The 27,086-nt window shown below is 47.4% G+C and overlaps 1 protein-coding gene across 1 annotated transcript; it reads right to left on the bottom strand.

The window, feature by feature from the left end:
* Positions 1-496: 496 nt before the first annotated feature.
* LOC118078969 (endonuclease domain-containing 1 protein-like) lies at positions 497-11,319 on the bottom strand. Its single transcript, XM_035102976.2, has 2 exons — positions 10,261-11,319; positions 497-9,020 (listed from the first exon to the last, which is right to left on the bottom strand). The coding sequence occupies exons 1-2, from the start codon at positions 10,540-10,542 to the stop codon at positions 8,496-8,498; spliced, it is 807 nt and encodes a 268-aa protein (XP_034958867.2). The 5' UTR covers positions 10,543-11,319; the 3' UTR covers positions 497-8,495.
* Positions 11,320-27,086: the final 15,767 nt, after the last annotated feature.

Consider the following 27,086-nt stretch of genomic DNA (forward strand, 5'->3'; position numbering starts at 1 on the left):
GAATGGGCAAAACTCTGACTCTCTTATTAGGACACCTGTATGGTTTCATGTGTGTTGCTCCCATCAAGTGAACTTATAAAATTTCCTCATATTGAATCAACCCATTGATTAATACATCTACCTCAATCTCCTGACCAGGCCGGCAGGAGGCCACAGGCAGGCTGCAGGCAGCAGCAGCAGCAGCAAACACGCGCTCTGAGCCCGCAAGCCTTTTCTGCTGCTGGGCGGGAAGAAGCGCACCCGTTTAAAAAAATAAATAACTCCCCCCCCCCGTGAGCCTATTGGCTGCAGAAATGCGGCAGGGAGGGGCTGATGCAGGGAGGGGGCCGATCACGCTCCCCGGGCTGCTAACATCACCTTGTGTCCTTTTTGCACAGCGCACGCGCACAGCAGAGTTGTGGACTCCGGCGGGCGCCATGCGGGGTGCACAGCGCGCCGCCGCAGCTGTGTGCTCCGGCAGCGGTGGGCACTGCGTGAGTGTCTGGCGGGCGTGACATGCGCCGCCACATGGCTCAGGCGGCGCATGGCTCGGACGCCTCCTCCCCTCGTATCCGCTCCGGAGCCACAGCAAAGGTGTAAAAGAGCCACATGCGGCTCCGGAGCCGCAGGTTGCAGACCCCTGATCTGGTGGAATTGAATCCATCCCGTCAGGAGATGTTTTATTTCCTCATATTATTTTAGTTTGAGCTTCCCTTCCTTTTCCTCTATTAGATCTTTATACTTTATACTTTCCCCACTTCCCATCCGAGTTCCCCACTTCCCATCCGAAGAAGATGAGGTGGCAGTTTCCACCCAGTGCAGCAGATCCCAGTGTCAGTACAGTGGGACCTCAGAAGTCGAACGGAATCCGTTCCAGAAGTCTGTTGGACTTCCAAAACGTTCAGAAACCAAGGCATGGCTTCCAATTGGCTGCAAGAAGCTCCTGCAGCCAATAGGAAGCCACGGAAGCCCTTCGGACGTTTGGGTTCCAAATAACATTCGCAAACCAGAACACTCACTTCCAGGTTTGCGGCTTTCGGAAGGCAAACTTTCGACTCGCAAGGCTTTCAGGATCCAAGGTACGACTGTATTTCTTATCCTCTGCAAACCCTTGTTGCTTATGTAGCTCTTCCCTGACCCACTTCTTCCCTGCCAATGCCAAAATACCCAGGGTCCTCTTCCCCAGGTGTGTGTTTGTGTAGACCAAGAGAGGAAGCAAATCCATTTTAAAAACAAGTCTAAAATATATGTGAGGTTTGTAAAAATGATACGAGAGACATTGCATATATTTTTGTAAAACGGGAGCTCACCCCATTGCGGGGATTCAAACTGCCGACCTTCCGATCGGCAAGCCCTAGGCTCAGTGGTTTAGACCACAGTGCCACCCGCGTCCCTGATAGCAGAAGTTGTTGTTGTTTAGTCGTTTAGTCGTGTCCGACTCTTTGTGACCCCATGGACCAGAGCACGCCAGGCACTCCTGTCTTCCACTGCCTCCCGCAGTTTGCTCAGACTCATGTTCGTAGCTTCGAGAACACGGTCCAACCTTGAGCACAAAACTTACCCCTTTATTTTCAGTGGAAAACAAGATCTTACTATCTTATTTCAGGGGTTGCTAATAAGTCCTTGTAAGCTTGTTATCCTGAAACTGCAGAAACCTTGCCTAAAAAAAGGGGGGGGGTATTGTCGCAACTTGCAGTTATTTTCAAAGTAATGATACCTTTCGGGTTCTATTGTACCTTACTGTTTCGTTGTGAGACCCTTTAAGGTGGAATATAAATATGTTAAAATACAATGCGTACATAAACCACGATGATACAATCTATTTTAAAGTCTTTGGGGTGCACGTATGTGATTTTTCCACAATGAATTTCATCTTCTGTGGGGAAGAACGAGTTTGTCTTATGAGTCGCCAAATCTCCCAGCAGGTGGGATGCATGCTGGCTATCCGATCATGTCTGATGTGACCATGTCAGTGAAGATCACAGATAGGCAAATGTACACTGAGGGGGCCTGGGATGCTCTCCGGGAGCTGGGTCACAACCAGCAGAGGAGTGGGTGGGACTTCCCACCCCATACCACGGATGCCACCTGCTATCTCTGGTCCATCTATGTCAATGAAACTGTGCTGGGCATCCCAAGAGAGAAGGCCCACCCGGATCTTGACCCCAATGTGAGGAAGAAGAGGGTGAAGGACTATATTCAAGGTGGAGCTCAGCTGAAGGACTTCACAGCGTGGACTGCGCTGGAACCCTATTTACAGGTAAATAAGCGGCTGCCCTAGACCTTGGATCCTTTAGCCCAGTGCAGCCTTCGCCAACCAGCGGCAGAAGCTGCTCCGACCGGCCCTGTTGTTGTAGCCAGGTGGAAATGGGATTCCCCCTGCGCACACATGCGATTGCTCAGATCTTTCTTTCCTTTCCTCCATGGCATGGTGTCAGGTGCGCTGGCAGGCAAGGGAGTTCCCCCCCCCCTCCAGTAGCTTCCGATAAGAAGTAACAAGCCTCTGGCAGGTTCATAGTTCGTTTTATTTACAACAGCATACTGAGAGCATCATCAGGCTGGATGGCAGTTGCTCACTCTGAATCCCCTTCCACAGCAAGAAGCGTGCCACCAGGGTGCCACCAGCCACCTGTCCCTCCCCAGCGCTTCCGTTGTTCCCAGACCCTTTCAGTCCTTCGAGTTCGGGGGGAGGGAGGGACTTCCCCACCACTCTCAATTGAATAATCTCCTAAACGCTCCCTCCCTCCTGGTTGCCTAGCTACTATCTCAAAGCTTTCCAACTCTTCCCCTGTCTGTGCAGTCTCTGAATCTGCTGGTCTCTTTGCTTCTGGGGACATGTAAAGTGGGGTGTGTGTGAATCCTCCCCCGCCTCCTCTGTTAGAGACTGCTCTTGTCTGTGCCTGCATTCCCCCATCTTTGGAGTTAGACCGGTCTCTGGCATCCGATTCAGACCAGCCCCCGACACACAGGCTCATATCCAACTCTGCAATACTCAGGGCATGATATCTTGTCACCTGTCGATTTAAGCGTGACATCCCAGAATTATGGACGCCATCAAGGGTGTACCCAGCGTGTGGCAGGGAGGGGCCGCTGCCCCTCCCTAGAGGGGGGCCGCGTGCCCCCAGAAGCAAAAAATAAGCGTGGCAAAAGCGGCTCCCCATCCTCCTCCCCGCTCCGTCCCTGGCTGTCTCTCCAGCAAAGCCTCTCAAAGGGGAGGAGTTGTGAGCGGGAGCCGGTTCCCTGCGTCGGCAAGGGGGCTATTGGCTCCTTGCCTTAGCCATCCCAGCTGCCACGCCCTGCCTACTGCACCCAGCCAATAGGGCTGGCTCGGGGGCGGGGGCTAGTTGTTTTCAAACAGCCGCGGCAGCCCTGAGCCATCCTTCCTTATTGCCTCCAGTCCTCATTCGCTCAGCTGACTACCTTGGGCTTTGAGCAGGCAGCACCTCGCCGCTCGCCCCTTTCGGCTTTTCCTGGCTTGTCCACAGAAGCGGAATAGGTTCCTTCTCCCTGGGACTGGTAACGTTCGGGGGGGGGGGGTCTTGTTTCGGAGGCTTTTTTCTTTGCTGATTACTTCCTAATTGGGCATGTTCTGCCTTTTAACTGCTTTACAGTTTAGCAAAGGCTTTTGGTGGGGAGGGGTGCATCTGGGAGCGTGGCTGAGCATTTTTCCCTTCCTGCATCTGGGAGTGTTTTTCCCCTTCCTGCTGCTGCTTGGCTTCTCCCCCCTTATTCCTCACTCCCCGTCTTTGCCTCTGTTGGGATTAATAACATATCTTTGTGGGGCATGCGTGTGGCTGAGGGAAGCGTGTCCCGGCTGCACGGCTGTTTTATTTTATTTTATTTTATTTGTCTTTGTGGGAGTGGAGCTTCCCCCCCCCCATCTTCGGCCAGTGAAGGTCAGCCTAGCTCGTTGGGGCAAGTACAGTAGTTAGCTTTATTGTGACTTTATCTTGCCTGCTCTGTTGTCCTTTTGCCCAGCCACCTAAATTGCTCTTAATAGTTATCATTGTCTGAGCCTGCAGCGTCAATTGCCTGTCAATTGCCTATCGTTCTCGTCGCCTAGCAACCAGGGTTTCAGAGGGATTTCTTCATCTGAAGAAAACTCATACCAAAATAAAAACTTAGTTGGTCTTTAAGAACAAAAACTTCTGCAGTGTAGCCAAAGACAATTAAACTGCTTTTTAACGTATCTTAAGTTCTATCTTAAATGGTGTGACTCACCCTGGGGACTGTTCCAGGAGTTTAAAAACTGCACAGGCTACTGGCTAGTCAACATTCCTTATGCACTAGCCCACATTCCTTATGCACTAAGCAAAAAAAAAAAAAAGGAACAATAAAATTGGGTCCCTTTTCACTAGATCACCATAAATTCAAACCTTGAGGAAAAAGAAAAGAAAAAAGACACAAGGTGCAAAATTGCTTATGAGGGAGAGAAAGGGACTCTGCTGCACCAAGTGTCAGGCCTTTGTGGTCTTGGTGTGTGTGTGATGATTTCAGACCTAATTTGTGCATTCTGCTAACACAAAAGTTCTTGCAGCTCCTAAGTGATCTTTCAATGCAGAAGGAACACGCTCATTAGGTTTTTTCACCTGCCTTCATTAAGGCATACCCTTTACGATCCCAATTGAACAGCAGGGGACATTATGAGCTAACTGAGAAGTGTCCCCCCCCTTTGTTAACATGTGTTTCTCCCCTCCATCACTGAGCACCAGAGAAGAGTGCTGCATGTAGATCATCTTTTCAACAAATTTGTACAGCAAAAACCAGTTGCTGTTTTTGAATGCTTTAAGAATAAATAAACAAAGCCCTGGAAAACTAAAGTAAGAAGATAGAGAAATTGGATAACAAATCCCCCTCCCCCAGAATGTATATAAACTGCGCCTCGTGATTACATAAACATCAATATCAAGAAATTTCCCAAATGGGTTTAGGGAGCTGTTAATTCTTAATTTTCTGAAGCAAACTTAAGACATGTTTATCAATTCAAAGGTATGGATATAGATCACTCAAAACCACAAAAGGGGGGGTGTATCCTGCAACTAAAACAACAATTCTAATGCAGATTTATTTTGTTATAAAAATGCACACACCATGGTTTTGTTTCTGTTGGTTATTCTTCACATTTGCCTCAATACCAACTTTTCAGATGGAAATAATATGTATCTGTCTCTCTTCTGCACACCTTTGCTGAGTATTTTAATCATAGTATCACAGAACTGGATGGGAAGGGACCCCCAAGGGTCCTCTAGACCAACCCCCTCCACTGCAGGAATCACACCACAAGCATCTCTCACAAAACAAGTTTGCTCCATCTTCCCTGTGAACGGGCCTTCAGATACAACAGAATAACAGAACCATTCACAGAATTGGAAGGGAACCACCAGGGTCATCTAGTCCAACCCCCTCCAATGCAGGAATCTTTTGCCCAACATGGGGCTTGGAACCACAACCCTGAGATTGAGTGTAAGCGTGGTGTCAGCTCCCTTAAAAAAGGTCAACAACTCTGGGAAAGGGTGGGCGCCGGAGGGATCGCCAGATATGCTTAAGACGGCCCTGGGTGCCAATGCGGGGAGGGCGCTGCAAGAAGGGGGCTCTGCCGCCACCTAGGTGGAAAGTTCACCACTGCATCAGGCCAATGGGGAACTGACTTGCAGCAGCCAGCCTCCTGAACCATGGCTTGCCCCCCCCCCTAGTTTTGATCTTGGGTATGCCCCTGGACGCCATCCTGGCTTCTGATTGGATCCCAGAATGTCCCGTTTTTTGGTCTGGCACTCTGGCATGTGTCAGCTGGCTCCCACTTAATTATAAAAGGGAGGCAGGATGCCAGCAGGGCTGTGCTTTGAGAAACAGGGCTTTGAAGGCCCCTCAGGTATGTCTCACATACCCAAGCGCCAAAGGCACAGCTTGGGTTTAAAACCCAGAAGTCAGAATTGAACTGGCTCAGGCTGCTGTGCTGCAAACCCTAACTTGGAAGTTGCATCTGATCGAACTGGATGGGATTCAGGTCTGAGTAGGCCTGCAGAACGTTCCACATTCCCAGGGACTTCTGGGAAATGTAGTTCAGTGAGAACTTTGGAGTATTGTTGCTTCTGGTGCCAGAATGGCATTGTGCCTTGAAACGGGGAGAAAATTGCAAGCTCAAGGTGGACTGACCATACGGAAGGGCTCATCCACAATTATCCTACACTTTTGTCCCACACTGTCAATAATAATAATAATAATAATAATAATAATAAAATGTTAATACTCTGCCCATTTGGCTGGGTTTTCCTAGCCACTATGCATAGGCCTACACTTTTGGTTCATGTCCACTTTTTCTTTCCCCAGGAAAACCTGTTTTTAAATGCTGAATCGGAACAAATAGTAATTTGGGTGTAGCCGGGGGGGGGGGGACAGGAGGGGCAACAAAAGGTCTGCCCCCCCCCCAACAGAAATCCTGGTTCCTCCCAAGCTTCATTCTGAACTGTTTTGTTGCTAGTCTCATTTGTTCTCAACAGTAGGAGTGGGGAGAAGCCATGGGAACGATCTAAATGGTGAAAACAGCTACTCTTTTCGGTAGCATGATTATAAGCCTGCAGAGAGACAGGGGATGCAGCATGGAAATTGTCCTGAAGTCCTTAGGAAAGGGACTGAATATATATATTTCTTCAGTTGCAGGAGGCCTTTGGCTGGGACCCCTACATTCACATATTCGCAAGGTACCAAAAGGTAATCGACATCATAAATGACAACAAGTTCAAGATGAACCAGTGGGCAATACGCTTCTCTGCGGAAGTGAAGAAAAACCTGGGCCCTTTCTTTAAAGCCTGGGGGTGGCCAATTGAGGATGAGACCAGTCAGGAGCTGGCCAGATCCTTCAGTCCCTGGGCAAAGGATCCAATGAAGGAGTACGAATAGTCCCGAGGAAGCGCAAGTGAAGCTAACAGAGGTCAAAATTGACTAAACACAACAAGCTTGCACAAAATTGACCCCTTGCAACATGAATTCCTTTGCAGTGATTCACTTGTTAGCTGATGATGATACGGAGCAGTTTATTTGGCTGCTGCTGCCTTAAAAAAAATCTATCTCCTCTTGTTGTGTTGCCATTTAGTGTTGTGCCCGAAGGAGCCTGGTTTATGGGCATCTCCAGACTGGTGTTTTACCGCTGGTGTATTCTGCAGCCATGGTGAAGCACGTTTAGCAAAGCTAAGCAGGGTCTGGTGTGGTTTCAAGCTGGATGGGAGACTTGCGTGTTGAGATTTCTGCATGCAAGGGGGTTGGACATGATGACCCTTGGGGTCCCTTCCAACTCTACAATTCAATGATTTTATGACACAATAATAGTGCATTGGGTTTTTTCTTCTGCTGCTTTATTGCTTTACTTTTTGAATATTTTTAATTGGGTTTGAAATGTGTTCATACAAACCTACAGAGGAGAAACTCTCGCTAACAAAAGAAGAATCTTTGGGGTACGTAAGACAGACATATGAGCCTCATGAAATGAAGAGATTTGCATCAAAAAAAAGTGCTGTGTCATTGGTGTCCTTATAGTATTTAAGAACACATTTTACCAGGGAAAGCTAAAAAGCTGAAATCTGCATATAACCTCTCTATAATGTCACCAGGGTCACATATATATCAAAGTCCCTTTCCTATTTAGGTATAACAGGAAAGTCTCCCTTATACTTTCAAATTGCTCTTTCTTAGCAGTTTTCCTAAACACACAGTAAAGGTAAAGGTAAAGGGACCCCTGACCGTAAGGTCCAGTCGTGACCGACTGGGGTTGCGGCACTCATCTCACATTATTGGCCGAGGGAGCCGGCATACAGCTTTCGGGTCATGTGGCCAGCATGACAAAGCCGCTTCTGGTGAACTAGAGCAGCGCACGGAAACGCCATTTACCTTCCCCCTGGAGCAGTACCTATTTATCTACTTGCACTTTGACGTGCTTTTGAACTGCTAGGTTGGCAGGGACCAAACAACGGGAGCTCACCCCGTCGCAGGGATTCAAACTGCCGACCTTCTGATCGGCAAGCCCTAGGCTCTGTGGTTTAACCCACAGCGCCACCCGCGCCCCCACACAGCACACAGTACTGACAAACTAAATGTTCAGAAAAAGCCATGTCCCAGATTCTTTGTCTAAGCAAGCATTCTTGCTGAATACTGATGTTTTCCAATGGCTAGTCAAGTAAATCCCATCAAAACAGCAGTTTCTTCTGAGAAACCAACAATAGGATTGTGCTGCAAGATGGCCAGAATTTATAGAGCGCAATGTTGATAACAACAATAAAACGGCTACCACCTAGAAACACGTCATATGTTTCATTTTATTTAACAAGATTTGTGTACAGCTTTTTTTAAAAAGAGATATCTTTTTTTTTTTAAAGGACATCTTCTCAATTCACCACCAATTTCTTTTCACAACCTGTGAATTGGCAGTGAGAGGACTTTGTGAGCATCTCTGGCTGGGAGATGATTTTATACATCCTTCCTCTAACTTGGGGATAAAACCAGCTCTCCCCACAACCAGCTGCACACTAGTTACAGGAACCATTGAAAAGATCCACTTTCTTCTTCCCATAAAGCTCAGCTAGGATTTTCTGTAGGGTCTCCAAACTGTATCCCTTTACTTCATTCTCACTGTTTTTCGCAAGGGCAGCCCAGGATTTTCTGTGCTGGTTATCAAGCACACAGCAAGCTGCCGACCAGATGTGGCTAGGCTTATTGACCCTGAGGTCCGAGATATACTCATCCCCGGGCACAGCTCCCACGAGGACGTACATATCACGGCAAGCCTGGGCTTCTTTCTTGATGAGACTCTCGTGGTCGGCCCAGGCGTCTTCGTTGAGCTTGCTAAACTGGGGCACAATATTGGTCAAAGTGGAAGTGGCCGCTCTGCTGTCTTCGTCCGGTTGATGGCTCACTGGGTTCAAGTGCCCCTTTTCAATGCTCAAGGCCTGCGCATAATCGTCGAAAGTGGCTTGGCTCTTCTTGATCCCTGCGGCAGCAACGTTGGTTTCACGCTCGTCTTCCATTCCCTTCCCCAAAGTGGGATCTACGAGCTGAAAAACAGCAAGGGAAATATGTCAACTGTTCCCTGCTCAGACATGCAGTGGAACCAAACCTTTGAGACTGAGGCTACATCCATGCCACAAAGCACTATTGTGTACTTTGACAGTCTATATTTCCCGCAAAGGTTTCTGGGAACCGTAGTTTGTTAAAGATGCTGAGAGTTGTTAGGATACCCCCCCTATATCCCCCTCCCATAACTACAATTCCCAGAGCCCACTGGGAAGAGGGATTGATTGCTAAGCCACTCTGAGAATTGTGCAGAAAGCAGTGATAATAGGTTTGCACATTAACTTTTACTCAGAGTAGACCTATTGAAATCAATGACCATGAATAATATCAATAATTTTATTATTTGTACCCCAGCCATCTGACTGGGTTGCCCCAGCCACTCTGGGCAGCTTACAGCATATATAAAACATAGTAAAATATCAAACTTCCTGATACAGGGGCTGCCTTCAGATACCTTCTAAAAGTTATGTTGTTCTTTATCTCCTTGACATCCGATGGGAGGGCGTTCCACAGGGAGTGCGCCACTACCGAGAAGGCCCTCTGTCTGGTTCCCTGTAACTCTGCTTCTCAGAATTATTAAGGAAGGTTCGTTCATTTTAATGGGTCTACTCTTTGAGTAAAAGCTAGTTGGGCACAACCTAATGAGCACAAATGTATTTGTTTATAAAAATGGTTGTATACCACAATTTCATACAGTGTATCAAATACAGTAAGTCTATAACAATTATATACGGACATAATAAAATCACATAAAGAATTGGAACAGATTCCCAGCTACCGTAATTATTACAGAAAATGTTTATCTTTGTTTGTTGTCCACTCAAGCCTGGCGGCAAAGAAACATTTTAAGCAGATGTTTAAAAGTTAATCATGAAGACTCACGAAGAGTCGGACATGACTAAACGACTAAACAACAACAACAAAAGTTAATCTATAGAAGACGCCTGCTGAATCTTGCAGGAACAGTGAACCGGGGGGGGGGGGGTTCTACCTAGTGTTGCTAAACTACAACTCCCATCGGCCCCCACAAGCAAGAATGATGGGAGTTGTAGTTCAGCCACTGGTGACACCGGTTCCCTGGCATTCCACAGGGATGGGACGACGGCACTCAAGACTTAAGTTTTGTGTTATTGTCAGCTGAGCCTCACCAAATATGGTGCAGAAAAACAGGTGGCAAACCTGAAGGTCCATTTGGATTGGGCAGGTGAGAAGTCTCCTTACCTGTGGCTCTATCATCCACCCTTGATATCTGTGTCCCTTCCCAGGTTGACACTTGTAAGCCGAGTAGATGGGAATCCGCTTCTCCCGGTCGTACATCGTGGCAAAGCGATAGGCATTCTTGTAGAATTGACAGATTTTGGCTTCCCTGGGCGGCGTCAGAGACTCTCCGGGGGGCATCTTGTCCAAGAAGAACTCGAGGCAGTTTTTGAAATCCTGGACCACCTCTCCCTTTGCGCCTGCGAGAAAATGTGCAGCCCCGTAGAGGAGGAAAGGCAGCAACATTGCTAAGCTGTTTTTTTACCGTCCTATAGGCACCATCCAAAACCTAGAGCTATCAGAAGCTATGCTAGAGATGGTGAATCGATGGTCACTGTCAGGATCTTATAAAGAAGAGGTCAGCAAGAATTTGTCCCCAGGGATTTTGTGTGTGTGAAAATGTCAGATGTGGCAGAGAAACGGGGGGTGGGTTGGTGCAGGGATATAAAAAATGCAAAGGCAGCCTTGAGTCTGATAAGGAATATCAGTCTCACTCCCTCTCTGAGCTTACCCACAATTTGCAATTCAAGCCGGAGGAACTGTGGGAATACAAATCCCTGTTTGAATTTGCACACCAGAGGTATTGATAAGGCACAGGAGGGGAGGAAGATATGTAATGTGTTTGTTGTCTGCTTCTGCTGAATTTTGAAGTCACTATAGCAGACACCACGGAGTTTTCTTGGCAGGGGTACTGGAGTGGCTTGCCAGTTCCTCCTGCTGCTTGCTGGAGGCAAGATCCTGCAGCTGAGGCTCCAATACTTTGGCCACCTCATGAGAAGAGAAGACTCCCTGGAAAGACCCCGATGTTGGGAAAGATGGAGGGCACTAGGAGAAAGGGACGACAGAGGACGAGATGGTTGGACAATGTTCTCGAAGCTACGAACATGAGTCTGACCAAACTGTGGGAATAAAAAAAATTCCTTCAGTAGCACCTTAAAGACCAACTAAGTTTTTATTTTGGTATGAGCTTTCGTGTGCATGCACACTTCTTCAGATACAGTGAAATGGAAGTTTCCAGGCACTTATGTAGAGAAGGGGTGGGGAGGGGTGGGGATGGGGAGGGGGCATCACTCAGAAGGGTGGTGGAAATGGGTGATTGACTGACTGATAGCTGTTGATGACTGCAAACGACTGCAAATGGTTTTGCATGAAAAAGCAAGGGTTGAGATGGCTGAAGATCGCTTATCATGTATAATGAGATAAGAATCCGATATCTCTGTTCAAACCAGGTCCCTCCATGGTTTTGAGCTTGGTGATAAGTTGCAATTCAGCAACTTCTCTTTCCAGTCTATTTCTGAAATTCTTTTGTAGTAAGACAGCTACTTTGAGATCTTGTATAGAATGTCCTGGGAGATTGAAGTGTTCTCCTACTGGTTTTTCTGTCTTCTGGTTCCTGATGTCAGATTTATGTCCATTTATCCTTTGGCGTAGGGTTTGGCCTGTTTGTCCAATATAGAGAGCTGAAGGGCACTGTTGGCATTTGATGGCATACACAATGTTAGAGGATGAGCAATTAAATAGTCCTGAGATGGTATGTTGGATGTTGTTGGGGCCAGTAATGGTGTTGTCTGGGTGTATGTGGCAGCAAAGTTGGCATCTGGGTTTATTGCAGGCTCTGGTACCAGTGTCCATGTTAAGTCTGGTGGTTGTATTATTGTGGGTGAGGAGTTGTGGGAGACAGTGGAAGACAGGAGTGCCTGGCGTGCTCTGGTCCATGGGGCCCAAAGAGTTGGACATGACTAAATGACTAAACAACAACTAATAGGAGACACCAGAAAGAACTTCCCAATGTTTAGTTGGAATCTCCTGTCTTGTAATTTGAATTTTTTGGCTTGGGTCCTCCTCTCTGGAGCAGCAGAAAACCAGCTTGCTCCATCCCACATGGGGCAGCCCTTCAGCTATTTGGAGATGGCTGTCATATCACCTCTGTCTTCTCTTCTCCAGGCTAAACACGGCCAATAAAATTATTTTGAGTTTCTTTAGCTGACCTGCCAATAAGACATCTCCTTCTTCAGTAGATATGTGTTCAGACAGCTGCTAACAGCAGCAGTTCTTTGACACAGAGCAGCAGCCTGTCCTGATTTTGATGTTTATCTGTCACATCAACCGAGTGGTTTTACTTTTTGCTTGCGGTGAACTTCAAAGCAGTGGGCGGGTGGGACGCCTCTGGGGTAGAGATGCCTGCCTCTAGCATGCCCCCAAGCAGAAAGGAAGGGGCTTGGCTCAGCGGAGGTACATTGGTTTTGCATGAAGTTCCAGGTATATCAGTTGCTGCCTCGGAGGTTCACTGGAGCAGATTTTCTGGTCGCAGTCTGTTTCCCCTCCCACTGCATCCAGTCCCATTTCCAGCCTTTTTAAAAATTGAGAATAGTTTAATTTAGGCACGGCCAAACTTGACCCTCCAGCTGTTTTGGGACTACAATTCCCATCATCCCTGACCTGTTAGCTAGGGATGATGGGAGTTTCATAGGTATGAGCTTTCGTGTGCATGCACACTTCTTCAGATACACATGAAAGCTCATACCTATGACAAACTTAGTTGGTCTCTAAGGTGCTACTGGAAGGATTTTTTAATTTTGTTTTGACTGCGTCAGACCAACACGGCTACCTACCTGTAATGTAATTATTATCATCCAAATACATATATGTTTATAACTTATTGTATTTTTTATAAACATGCTCCAAATGTCATTATACTTGTCCAGAAAAAGTCTACACCTGTAAGTGATCTGTCCATAAGTTGAGAGTGTTGTCATATCTCAACATCCATTGACCAAAAAGGAGCCATAGATTTCTTTCCAATGCATCAGTCTCTGTCTTTGGGCTGCAGTCAGAGCATGAAGAATCAATTTACATTGCCCAGTTGTACAATACAATAGGTATGGAATTCCAAATAATATTTTCCTCTTTCCTCTGGCCTATTTCCAGTCTTGTGTATGTGTGTGAATGTTAAATACTTTGGGGGGATTTGTAGGAGAGAATCTGGAGGCTCAACAATTCTCCCCTGCATATGCATCCTTTTGTTGCCACAATTATATTACAAAAAAACCTTGAGAGTCAAGAGCCTGGCATTTTGTCTTCAAATATGCAATCCCATTGAGTTTATTTGACCCATTGGCGTGATGTTTTTCTCCAGGCGAAACTAGACCTTTCCGGTTCTCTTATACGGTATCTAATTCAGGGATGGAGAATCAGTAGTCCTGCTAATGTTCTTGAACTCCCATCATCCCTGAGTATTGGCCATCATGGCCAAGGCTATTGGCCGTTTGTAGCCCAACATCTGAAGAACCACTGGTTCCCTCTCCCTGAGCTAATAAAAGGTTAAGAAAAAGGCAAAGGACCCCTGGCCGGTTAAGTCCAGTCAAAGGCAACTATGGGGTGTGGCACTCATCTTGTTTTCAGGCCGAGGGAGCCGGCATTTGTCCACAGACAGTTTTCCGGGTCATGTGGCCAGCAGGACTAAACCACTTCTGGCGCACGGAGGACCGTGACGGAAACCAGAGTGCACAGAAACACCATTTACATTCCCGCCACAGCGGTACCTATTTATCTACTTGCACTGGCGTGCTTTTGAACTGCTAGGTTGGCAGGAGCTGGGACAGAGCAACGGGAGCTCACCCCGTTGCGGGGATTCGAACTGCTGACCTTCAGATTGGTAAGCTCAGTGGTTTTGACCACAGCACCACTCGCTCCCATGCCCCTGAACTAATGCATCAATTCAGCATGGAAAGGGAACGTTGATCATCTTTAAAATGGTCTCGTCAACTTTTGCCATGTGCAAAGGAGAAAAAATCCTTTCTCCTTGGCTTGGAATCATCTTCCCTTAGTTTTCTGCTTTTCATAGACTGAAGGTGTACACTGAAGGTGTACACTGAGTTTGTATGGCCCCGGGGAACTCTGCTTATTTGGATACAAAAAATAAAATAAAATAAATTCCGACTGACTTGAAAATTGAGAACTTTACTAGCACATATTCCATACTTTTAATGTTCTCGTAATGAGGGGTCGGATAGCACTACAGATACGTGCTTTTGTATCATTTTAGTGTGGGCATGTGCATTCCACGACTGGAGATCTTGTAAGCTGTTTTTTCAGCCGCCCCCCCCCCCCCAGCTTGATTGCTTCCAGGCCCATCCAGTATGAGCATACTGGGTGCAGCTGATGGGAACTGGAGATCCAAAACACTGGAGATATTTGGGGTGGTTGCTTGGGATGCCTCTCTAACCCCTTACAATGGCATCAACCTTTTGTGGCATGGCATGGCTAACCAATTAAGAGGTTTTTGAGGCTGCAATACCCTTGACCACCTGGCCTGGCAGTAAGTCCCATTTAACTCAATGGTGTGTCTCCTGAATAAGGCAGGCATGGAAAGGTCTGTGCCAAGTTCCCCTGCTGAAGACAGCACTGGGACCCCGGTTCCTTGCTTAGCCTCAATGCAAATGATTTAACATTTTGAAAGCTCTCTAATCCTGAGTCAGATCACTATTCCTGCTAGCTCAGGGCCAAATGTGATTCTGATGTCCCTTTGAAATTACAACACAGGCTTATTTTCTTTTTTAATGCAAAGTATGTCAACTGCAGAGCTGATAAGGATCTACTCTCTCTGTAGTTTCCCCTCCCCTTTCTTTTCTTCTTTCTTTATTGTATTTATTTCCCAATTTTTCTTCCCAGGATCTCAGGTTCTCCCTTTCTTGTTTTGCTTTGAATTTATGTAGTTAAACCTAGAATGGTGGTTCCGCCCTCCCCCTCTCCAATATTGAATTTAGTATTATGTGTTTGTAAAATTTCTGATTTTTGAATGTAGTGGCCTGCTGTGTATTTTGTATATTTGTATTTGGACATCTTGAAATTTTGCAGTAAGCTGCTTTGGGTACAGCTCTTTGTGGGAAAGTGGTATATAAGTAAACTCAAAAAGTCAAGCAATCTCCACAACAGGCCTGTGAAGTAGGTTTGGCTGAGAGGTCAGCCAGAGAGCTTCATGGATGAGTGAGGAGTCGAACCCAGTTTCCCAAGTCCTAGTTCAGCAATCTAACCACAGCAGCATTATTAGCTCTCATTGCTATTCTTCTTCTTCTTTGGCGATCACTCATAAGATTGTCTTCCATGAACACAGGGGGTCAGCAAACTTTTTCAGCAGGGGGCCGGTCCACTGTCCCTCAGACCTTGTGGTGGGCCAGACTATATTTTTGGGGGAAAAATACGAATGAATTCCTATGCCCCACAAATAACCCAGAAATGCATTTTAGATAAAAGGACACATTCTCCTCATATAAAAACACTAGGCAGGCCCCACAAATAACCTGGAGATGCATTTTAAATAAAAGAACACATTATACTCATGTAAAAACATGAGGATTCCTGGACCGTCCGCAGGCCAGATTTAGAAGGTGATTGGGCCGCATCCAGCCCCCGGGCCTTAGTTTGGGGGACCCCTGGTCTTAACGGTGATTCTGTGACTGTGGAGGCCAATTCTGGATCCACACGTCCTTCTACAGTGGGGACAGGGTTTCCGGGCGGGAGTTGATCAAGGTGAGGGTTTCCCAAGCGTGCCTTCCTCTTAGCACATTTCTCCCTTGCATCCTGAGTTTGAGCATCTTCAAAGCCTATGACACCTTTGGTAAAGACTGTGCTCCAACTGGAGCGCTCGCAGGCCAGTGTTTCCCAGTTGCCAGTGTTTATACTACATTTTAAAGATTTGCCTTGAGGCAGTCTTTAAACCTCTTTTGTTGACCACCAGCATTACGCTTTCCATTTTTAAGTTCAGAATAGAGTAGTTGCTTTGGAATACGATCATCAGGCATCCGCACAACATGACCAGTCCAACGAAGTTGATGTTGAAGAATCATTGCTTCAACACTGGTGATCTTTGCTTCTTCCAGTACACTGGTATTAGTTCACCTGTCTTCCCAAGTGATGTGTCAATTTTTTCGGAGACACCGTTGATGGATTCTTTCGAGGAGTTGGAGATGGTGTTTATAAGTGGTCCATGTTTCACGAGCATGCAGTAAGGTTGGTAGTATAATAGCTTTGACTCTGGAAATTGTAGCTCTCTGAAGCACCCTAACCACTCCCAGTGCCCTTAACAAACTACATCTCCCAGGATTCTTTGCGGGAACCCACGACTGCTTAAAGTGGTATCTTAGTGCTTTGAATGTATGGGATGAATGCAACCAGAATTATATTTTCCTGGGAAAAGGGAATATTTCTTTAACTCAGTTTAAACCTGACACAGAAATGCATGGACTCAGGTGGACAGACCAATAGCAGGCAAGCACCTATTTGTGATTCACTCAAAAATATCAGTAACATCTGCTCCCAGCATTCACTCATAAGGGCACTTGGCTTTTGCTTTGTCAGGTGGAGGAGGATTAAGGCAAAAGCACCAAAAATAAATCCTCAGCTTGTTCAAACAGTATACTGTAATTCCAAATCTTTTTATTTACGGAGCTCGAGCGCCCTCTTGTGCTCAAAGGCTGTTGCTTACCCACAACAACAACACAGCAATTGACAGCATGTCAGGTTGCTGCTTTTAAATGGAAACAGCACTGTTGTTATTTTGTGCAAGGTACATTTTGTCTGTTTTGCTTGCCATGCTTCTGGAAACAGTTGGTTCCTTCTGCCAGAAGCAGCAGAGCCTAGGGAAGACGAATGTGCTTGTAGGAGGAATGTGCCGAGACAGAAGATGCGCTCTGCGTTTAATGAGCCGAGGGCCAGACAGGGAGAGCTGGGGAGAGCTGGGGAGCACACACTGGAAGAAGCTTCTCCACCCCCATTGTTCAGCCTGGACACTGAGGTCCAGCGCTGAGGGCCTTCTGGTGGTTCACTCAATGAGAAGTGAGGTTACAGGGAACCAAGCAGAGGGCCTTCTCTGTAGTGGCGCCCGCCCTGTGGAACACCCTCCCGTCAGATGTCAAGGAAATAACTATCTGACTTTTGGAAGACATCTGAAGGCAGCCCTCTTTAGGGAAGTTTTTAATGTTTTATCACTTTATTATTATTATTATTAATTCTGTTGGGAGCCACCCAGAGTGGCTGGGGAAACCCAGCCAGATGGGTGGGGAATTAAAACAACAACAAAAACAACCACCACCACCTGAGATTTCCCTTGGGAGGTTTCCCTCCTTCATTGGAAGTTTTTAAGCAGACGTTTGATGGCCATCTGTAACGGATGCTTTAGCTGAGATTCCTGCATCACGGGGTTGGACTAGATGACCCTTGGGTCCCTTCTAAATCTACAATTCCATGTCTACCTAAGACCCGCAGACAGTACAGATCTCTATCTATATTTCTGTTTCATTTGTATCCCACCTTTTTGTCCATGGTACTCAAGGTGAGGCAGCGAGGCAGTCACTGGCCCAAGGTCGCACTCCGTGAGCTTCCTGGCCGAGTGGGATTCAAACCCTTGTCTCCCCAAAGTCCCAGTCAAGCACTCTTAACCTCTACACCACGCTGGCTTCGTATTACAAAACCAATCAAATGTTTCACATGGATGTGACAGTGGTTTTAGGGGGGGGGGCATTTAGGAGCATAACGCAACAGCAAGTCCGCTAGTTGGGAACTGTAGATAATTGCCCTAAACTGGCGCGGGTATTTGTATCCATGCTTATCTTTTGTTGGAACGATGGGGTGGAGACACTGGCGGAATATGGACCCTTCTTAAAGACTTGGATGCTGCATGAAAAAGCAGCACCAGAGGGCAGCACACCCTAAAAGATTTTAGCTGCATGTGCGCATGTTGGGGTGAGTACATAGCTCAGCGGCAGAGCACATTTTTTGCGCATTAATTCCTTGGTAGCACCCGCTCAAAGGATCTTCTAGTAGCAGGGGCAGCAGTCCAAAATCCTCTGGGACGTGTGCAGAGAAGGGCAAACAAGACGATCCAGAACCTGGAAACCAAGCCTGATGAGGAACGGTTGAAGGAGCTGGGCATATTTAGCCTGGAGGAGACTGAGAGGAGATATGATAGCCATCTTCAGATCTCGAGGGCTGTCACATGGAACAAGCTTGTTTTCTTCTGCTCCTGGAAGGTAGGACTCGAACCCATGGCTTCAAGTTACAAGAAAGCAGATTCCAACTAAACATCAGGAATAACTTTCTGGCAGCAAGAAGAGCTGTGGGACAGTGGGAGAGACTCGTGTGGAAGGTTGGGTTCTCTAGTCAGTGGTTCCTTAGTTGAGATTCCTGCATTGCAGGGGGTTGGACTAGATGGCCCTTGGTGTACCCTGTAACTCTACGATTCTATTATTCTAGGCAGGTTCTTGCAAAGAATGGGGCCAGTGCTGGGAAACACTTTGTGAGGTGGGGAAGAGCCTTGCAGTGATCGGCACCTCACACGATATTTTGATTGTCCGGTGATTGCAAGTCAAAGTTCTTCCTTGACATTATGATGGATGCCCTTCATGTAACGATGATTCTGCACATGCATGGAACTTTCGAAAGGGAAAATAATGGGAGGTACAATTCATGCTGTGGTTGATTTGCAAACTGCACTGCAATCTTTATTGCACTGGTCCCCCACAACAGCCTTGTGAGGTAGGCTTCTCCTATCCCCCCCACCTTACAGATGAGAAGTGACATATCCCAGTTTCAGCCGCTGTCTCTTGACCTTGACGAATCTGCTGCAGAAGCAGAGCTTCAAACCCCCAGGTTCTTGCAGTTCCAGCTCTCCAACCAACTGAAGCACACAATTTATTTGAAATGCAGTTGCAACTTTGGATCGGCTTACACGGTGCTCTTCCCCAATCACTATAACCGATTTCAAATGGTGCTAGAAAGAGGAATAGACTCTGAACACCAGAAGAAATCAGTCATCCTCTAAAGGGGTCACTGGAACCTGTAGATGTTGATGCTAATGTAATATGCGCTGGGAATATTGAAAGTATATATATGTTAAAACAACAACAACACAGTATATGTTCAGTTCAGATGCTGAACGAGCAAAAATTCCATTTTGTAAGTCTAATTGAACACTTTCACATCTTAATATGATATTGGATATGACTGACAAAGCTATGGCAGGAGTCCTTTACACAAGCCAATTCAATTTCCTTTGAATTGTTACAGCACATCCCAAGTTATCTGTAGCCATTCTGAAAACTACCTCTCTTCTGCTTATTACACATGCTTTGTTGAATTATTGTTCCAATTCGTCTCTTGCTGTGCTTTTACTTGCAAACAAAAAAATTAAAATAAAATTAAGACTCTTACTAATGCACATAAGATCTGCCTTGTTTTACTCTTTTTGCAAACCGCTTTAAGGTTTCTGCTTTTGCAATCAAGCAGTATGTGAATTTTGTTAAATAATTCAAGATAACACCCCAGAGAAAAGGCCCACACAGAAATGGGACTCTAAATGGGCTCTAAACTCTGAGTGTCTGACAACCCACTTAATTCCTCACCAAGCAAACCTTGCTCTGTTCTCCTCCCCTCCCCTCACAACTTTACTAAACAAGGATTTGCAATAATCCGAGCATCTCAATCTCTCTCCTGTTAACCAGTTCCCTAGGAAGACACCATTTGGATGGGTTGTGCTAAAAACAACAACACCATGGTCGGATGGTCATCTGTCAGAGATCCTTCAGCCATGATTCCTGCATTGCAGGCAGCTAGACTAGAGGACCTTTGGAATCCCCCGTCCAACTCTACGGCCTTTGCTCAACATTGCTACCATGCAGTGTGAGTCGGTGCAGGCGATAAATCCTTTTCTGACGTGGTTTGTCCCAGAAGGATTCATCGGGAGGCGTTGCCCTTCCTTTGCCTCCAAACCAGTCGCTTCCCGTCCGGCGAATGCGCAGCCAACCTTCCCCCAAAAACACTGATTTCAAATGGTGCTAGACATCGTGTAGTTAAATCTAAACCACCATATGAAACCAGCTTCCTGAGGGAGCTCCAGATAGACTTCCTCCGACGGCAGAAGAGGCTGCAGCCTGACCTAGAAAGAGAGATGTGAGCTGGGCATTTTCTTTTATCTAAATAATAATAATTAAATAGGCCCCACTGGCAATCAGGACGGGGGAACTACTAAGGACCCCCCACCCCAGCAAAACTGAAAGTCTCTTCTGTTCCCTCCTCCGGCAGCGGCAATGAAGGGTTTGTGCGAAGGCGGAAGGGAGAAATAAAAGTCTGCCGGAGGGATCCAAGAGTCAGAGGTGGAGCAAAATCAGCTGAGATGGAGCGGTTCAGTGATGGCCAGAGAAAAGTGATTGGAGAAAGGCTTCTCTCTCGTGCTCCTAAAACTCGTGGACATCCAACGAAGCTGAACTCTGGAAGATTTGGGACAGATAATATAAACTTCTTCATGTGGTGCCCAGTGGGTGGAGTGTATCTTTGTGGTGCCTGGGGGAGCTGTGTCTGGGCGACACAAGGAGGGCAGGCATGCACCCTTAAAGCAGTCTGACTAGGCTCATTGTAAGGGCGCGTGCCTGTTGCATCCCCTCGATGCCCTGCCAGCCCCACGCTGCTTTGCTGGGATGCGCGATTGGACTCACAAAGCAGTGCGCGGCTGGCAGGGACGGCGTGAGGAACAAAATGCTCCCCGGGGGGGGGGAATGCACCCTGGGCAACACCCGCCCTCGCCCCCCACCTCTGTGCTATGCGTAGCTAGCTTGTGGAACTTGCTCCCCTGGGAGGTAAGGATGCGCACCAACTTGGATGGCTTTAAAAGAGGATTCGTGCTCTCCCTCCGCAGCCGAGGCAACAATGCTTCTGAATACCAGCTGGAGGAGGGGAGAGGGCTCTTTGTGCTCCAATCCTGCTTACCCGAAGGCATCTGGTCGGCCACTTAGAGGCTGCTGGACTGGATGAGCCACTGGCCTGGTGCTTCACATTAGTGAGGGACCATTCGATGTTTTCCTGCTCATTTGATGACACAGAAACGCAACAGAACGCCTTTCTTCTGAGTCAGACCTCTCAAGGTTTCCTATTCTTGACTGGCAGCAGCTCTTCCGGGGAGGGGGGGGCTGAGGCTGGGGGTGTCCCCAGCCCCACCTGGAGAGGCCACTGGGGACTCAACCTGGGTCCTTCTGCATGCAAAGCAGATGTCCTGCCACTATGGCCCTTTCTGCAGCAACTAACTTGAGTGGAAGAAAGTGGGATGACAGCAGAGGGAGACAAACAGTGCAGCCGAAGGATGTGACAGGGGTAACCTCAAGGCTGGATAGGGTCCAAAGCGATCATCGGCCTAACTCAGTGGCTTATGCGCTGTGGCTGGTCAAGCAGCCGAGAGATGTTCACAAGCAGAGCACAATGGTAGAATTTGCTTACCTAGAGCTAACATTTCATAGCATCTAGTGGCCAATGACATCTTGTCTTTGCAACCTGTGCATTTGCTTATGTGCCAATGATGTGATGTTAGCTGTGAGATTATCCATCGTTAGTTGGGGGGGTGAGGGGAGAGAAACATGATTCACTTTGCATTCAAAGGGCAAAACCACCCAAACCAGACTTCCGTAAATGATGATGTGAACCAAAACATTTGAAACGTTTGAACTTCCCCGAGTTCTGAAATACAGTTCTCCCAGCCAAGTAACATGTACAAAAAATGCACACACTTGGGCAAAGTATATATCAGTGAAAACTGCGCATGTGCGCGCGCACATACACACAAATGCATTGCATTATGGGAAAGCGCATTTTCAAAAGGTGCGTATTATAAATTGGGTGGCACATTTTCACGAGGTTGTCCGACGTGGAAGGGCGGAGAGCTAAACCGAAGGCTGGAAAAATGAGAAAGGGGGGGGGAACACTGGAATGGACCGATTTGCCCATCCCGACAACTGTATGTGACAAATAAAGTTCACACTAGAAAACCCTTCTTGGGTGTGAAAGCTATGACAGCAGACCTTTGGGGAAGGAGGAAGTCAGATCTGCAAGCTCCAGGATAGGCTAACAGCCCTTAACTATCAAGGTGGAAAACTTTCAGCTCTGTGTTTTGTAGTCAACAGGTGAAGGGAAGGCATCACCTTGACCCGGCCAAAACTCCTTCCAGCATCAAAACAACCCAGGTCTGGCATCTTCTGGGTATTGGTTTGCACATGTCGCCACGGCCCTGACTCCCATGTTGGCTCCTTATCTCCCAAGACGTAAAGGGCAGCAGAGGAAATTCAAAACCTCCTCTCCACGGCTGGCCATTTCTCCTTCCTCCTCGAGAAAACCGAATTCCTGCGGTTGGAAGTTCTAAACGAGAAGCAATCCATCATCTCACTCTGGCTGTTGAAAAGGATAACTGTGTGTGCATATTCTGGAAGCATGACTCCGGGATTAATCACAAAGGATCCGAATTGGCAGCCTCTCGGAGAGCTTTCTCGAAGGGGAAGAAGTGCTTCTGGAGGGAGGCATTCCAAAAATATGAGCGTAGTTCCTTTCCTTCCCCCCTCTGCTTCCCCCCCCCCCCGGGCTGGTGCATGTGCAAATGTGGTCTGCAGATTGCCGGGCGGTCTCCGGCAACATCTGTGCAACCTCTCTCCCTTCCCGTCAACACTGGGGAAGGGAGAAGCCTTTGACTCTCCAGATGTTGACAGACTTATTAGCATCCATCTGTCCTGAGAGGCAATGGAGTCAATCTCGGGGGGGGGGAGCCAAACCACTGCATTAGCCGCACCGAAGTGACCTTCCCGGGGTGCCAACCTGGGCTATCCAGACAGCAAGAAGCCCCCCCCCCTGCCTCGCTAATGTGGTCCAAAGGAAAGCAGAGCAAGACGTTTAGCACCAGCTTGGCTGCAGGAGTTGCCGGAAAGAGGCGTACAAGGCGCCATCCAACCGTCTTAGGGATTCCACTCTAGATTTGTGTAGGGTCCCCCCCCCCCCTTAGCCTTGTCTTCTCCCAAAGATACCCCACAAAGCAGCAGATGTTTAGGGTCAGAGTTTTCCTTCTCCTGGATGGGCTACTTTCCCAGGTCGACGAGCCACAATTGCCCCTCGATGGACTATAATGCCTGTGATCTCCAGCTTTTTAAGTGGAGATTCTTACCTCCGTCTTGTTTCTATACTGGCTCCGAAACTGTTTTCAAATACGTTAAAATTGTTAAAATAGCTTTGGGGTGGTTCAACCGAAGCAATTCTTACATGAAAACAAACGAGCAGATCAGATTTCTAAACAGAGGTTTTGAATGGCCACCTGTCATGGATTCTTTAGTTGTGATTCCTGCACTGCAGGTGGGAGGGGGTTAGACTAGATGACTCTACAGTTCTATGAGTCTATGAAGAAGTCATCCTTCTAAATGGGCCACGTTACCAAGTCACTTTCTCGCCTCAAGAGAAGCCTCCGAGTTAAGTTCTCATTCTTCTTCTGAGGCCAAATCCTTGGGGTATCAGTCTGCCATTTCCTGGTCCTCAGCCAAGTGCCCCTGAACCACAGTCTACATCCTCCCTCTCCCCCCAATGCTCACACCCAAATTCAGGGTCTCTTCAACACCCTAATAACACAGCTCTGACCAACCTGCCTTCCCGGCTGGGGCTGACGTAAACTGGAGCCCAAACATCTGGAGCGCGTCCGCTTGGCAAAGGCTGCTGTGACCAGTGAACCACCGCTGCCTCCTGAAACGAATCCCATACAGAAGATCCCCAAGAAAGGGGGGGAACCCCCACATATTTCTCGGTAGCAGCTGGCTCCTTAGCAGCATTGCTTCTTTTGGCACACGGCATCCTCACGAGGCGAACATCTGCACCTTAAAATAAAAAGGGATTACTGTTAGTATTAAAACGATGCCAGTAACATTCCAGCCCCCAGCGTTCATTGCTTTTAATTCATCCTCATTTTTTAATTCAACCGAGAAAAGAGGGATGGAATGAACAGCAAGGGGGGGGGAGAAATCAGGCTCTTTAAGAAGAGGATTGGACAAAGGAGAGGGCTATCGATGGCTCCTAGCCACAAGGACTGCGCTCTGCCTCCACATTCAGAGGCAGAAATGCTTCTGAACGCCAGTTGCTGGAAACTGCAGGAGGGGAGAGGGCTCTTGTGTTCGAATCCTGGTTGCGGGTTCCCCACAGGCATTTGGTTGGCCACTGTGAGAACAGGATGCTGGACTAGATGGGCCACTGGCCTGATCCTGCAGGCTCCTCTTGTTTCCTTACGACGGCTGGCAATTCTGTTTCCAAAGGCCAAAAACAGCTTCCTTCCTTTGGACCTCCGGACGCCCTTACATAATTCCCAAAGCAGCAGGAATGTCTCAGCTGAGACTCTCTCCAGCTGATCTGTTTCCCGATATGTGGCTTTCCAAAAGGGAAAGAAGAAAATTCCAGTGTTCTCTGGGGATCCATCACGCCCTCGTATCTTAGAGTTGGAAGGGATCCCGAGGGGCATCTAGACCAGGCATGCCCAATCTTCCGCCCTCCAGATGTTTTGGACTACAATTCCCATCATCCCTGACCACTGGTCCTTTTAGCTAGGGATCATGGGAGTTGTAGGCCAAAACATCTGGAGGGCCACAGATTGGGGATACCTGGTGTAGACCAACCCTCTGCAATGCCAGAATCTCAGCTAGATCATACATGACGAATGGCCATTTGACACCGGCTTAAATACCTCCAAGGAAGGAGAACCCGCCATCTCCCAAGTCCACCTAGTTGTCTTGCTGGTGCTTAGAATCATAGAGTTGGAAGAGACCACAAGGGCCACCCAGTCCAACCCCCTGCCAAGCAGGAAACACCATCAAAGTATTCTTGACATATGCCTGTCAAGCCTCTGTTTAAAGACCTCCAAAGAAGGAGACTCCACCACACTCCTTGGTAGCAAATTCCACTGCCGAACAGCTCTTACTGTCAGGAAGTTCTTCCTAATGTTTAGGTGGAATCTTCTTTCTTGAAGTTTGAATCCATTGCTCTGTGTCCGCTTCTCTGGAGCAGCAGAAAACAACCTTTCTCCCTCCTCTATATGACATCCTTTTATATATTTGAACATGACTATCATATCACCCCTTACCCTTCTCTTCTCCAGGCTAAACATACCCAGCTCCCTAAGCCGTTCCTCATAAGGCATTGTTTCCAGGCCTTTGACCATTTTGCTAAGCTGGAAGCTGCAATACTACCCTCCGGCCACCATAGGATGCTGAGGTGCAGGGGAGATGGCCAGCAGTGCCCTCTGGTGGCAAATTAGAGGAGCAACATAAATAGCAATGCCCCTGAGTCTGGCTGGCAGAATCCCTAGTTTGGAGTCCTGCGCCTTACGAACCTCTCCAAAATGACTTCCCTGAACATCTGGTAAAGTTATAATGTCAGGGTGGGATCAAATTTCAGTGCCAAGGTGTTATAGGGACATCAGCAAAGAGTTGCCAGTTGTTTAGTCATTTGCCTTTAAGCTGGCTGGGTGAACGTAAATGAAAAACCTCCATATAGGTGAGTTTTTGAGATACCGCAGGAAGCTTAATTTACCGTTTTTAACAAGCAAAAGCTGCTCCTCCTCCTAGGAAGGAACAGAAAGGCTATATCAAAGATGCCACGTTCTCCCCCTAAGAGTAGCACAGAGAAACTTCAAAGAAACCAAGCCGGTGTGTTGTAAAGCTTGCAGACCCAACTATCAACTTCCCCCCCTTCCCCTCCCCCCCCCTTTGCCAATTAAAATTAGTCAAGTGTTTTGACGGATTATCCAGCTCGAGGGCAGATAAACGAAAGGTACCAATTAACGTGTGCAGTGGCACAGCCCTGTGTGCGGGAGACACTTTCTTTAAATAAACTTGCCCAGTGTATATGCGGGAGAGATCATCATGGGGTTTGCAGGAAGCAGAAATGAAATATAATGCAACATGTCCTCATGGCATCATGCGCCCACAGAAGAGGGATTGGCCCATGAATAACAACAGCCTTAGTTGCACTTTTTAAAGGAAAGCTAAGAGTCTAGTCCTTATGACAGTAGGCAATTCCCCCCACCCCGGCCCCAGAAAACCCAACTGTGCAATATCAGTTTTGCACATAATGTATTTTGGCATTTGTTGGAAGCCGCCCAGAGTGGCGGGGGAAACCCAGCCAGATGGGCGGGGTATAAATAATAAATAATAATAATAAAAAGTACAAGAGGAACGGCCTTTCCTATAATGCATCATTTGCGTGTCAAAAGCCCTGGGTTCGATCTCTGGTTAGCTCCAGGACAGTGGTGGAAAACATTTCCAAGCAAGCAAGTTCCATCGAGACCAGCATCCTGCTCCCAGTTCCTCCATTCCTCCTTATACCTTTTCCCCAAGTTCTCTTGGCAGGAACCCTTCCTAAGGCTTCCTAAAGAAAGGAAGCAATTGCTACCCTGGCCCTCCTACAATGCTCTTAGAAAGACAACTGCTTTTGCAACATCCCCACCCTGTCCAACTGGCAGTGATCTACCCATTGGATCAACCAGAGTTGTTGAGCTTTTGTTGGGGAGGATGAGCCAAAGTTGTTGAGCTTGAGCTTTTAAGGGGAAAGCTTCATCAGAGTTGTTGAGCTTCCTTAGGGGAGAATGAGCCTGAAATATTTGATAAGCATTGGGAGAGATTATGTGATACAAGCCTCGGGCCGTTTCACAGAAACCGATCCAAGGTTTTCCAGCATTTGGGGCAGGCATCCCCAAACTTCGGCCCTCCAGATGTTTTGGACTACAATTCCCATCATCCCTGACCACTAGTCCTGTTAGCTAGGGATCATGGGAGTTGTAGGCCAAAACATCTGGAGGGCCGCAGTTTGGGGATGCCTGATTTAGGGGAAGAGACTTCTCCCTGTACGTGCCGACTAGTAACTTCTGCTGGAAACTTGATGATTTCATCTAAGTTAATAAACTGGAGGCATCCCCCCTCCATCCCCTTTCCAGGAACATCCTTCATTTGCTGCTT

This window comes from Zootoca vivipara, chromosome 10 (assembly GCF_963506605.1).
Source record: "Zootoca vivipara chromosome 10, rZooViv1.1, whole genome shotgun sequence".
Classification (NCBI taxonomy): domain Eukaryota; kingdom Metazoa; phylum Chordata; class Lepidosauria; order Squamata; family Lacertidae; genus Zootoca; species Zootoca vivipara.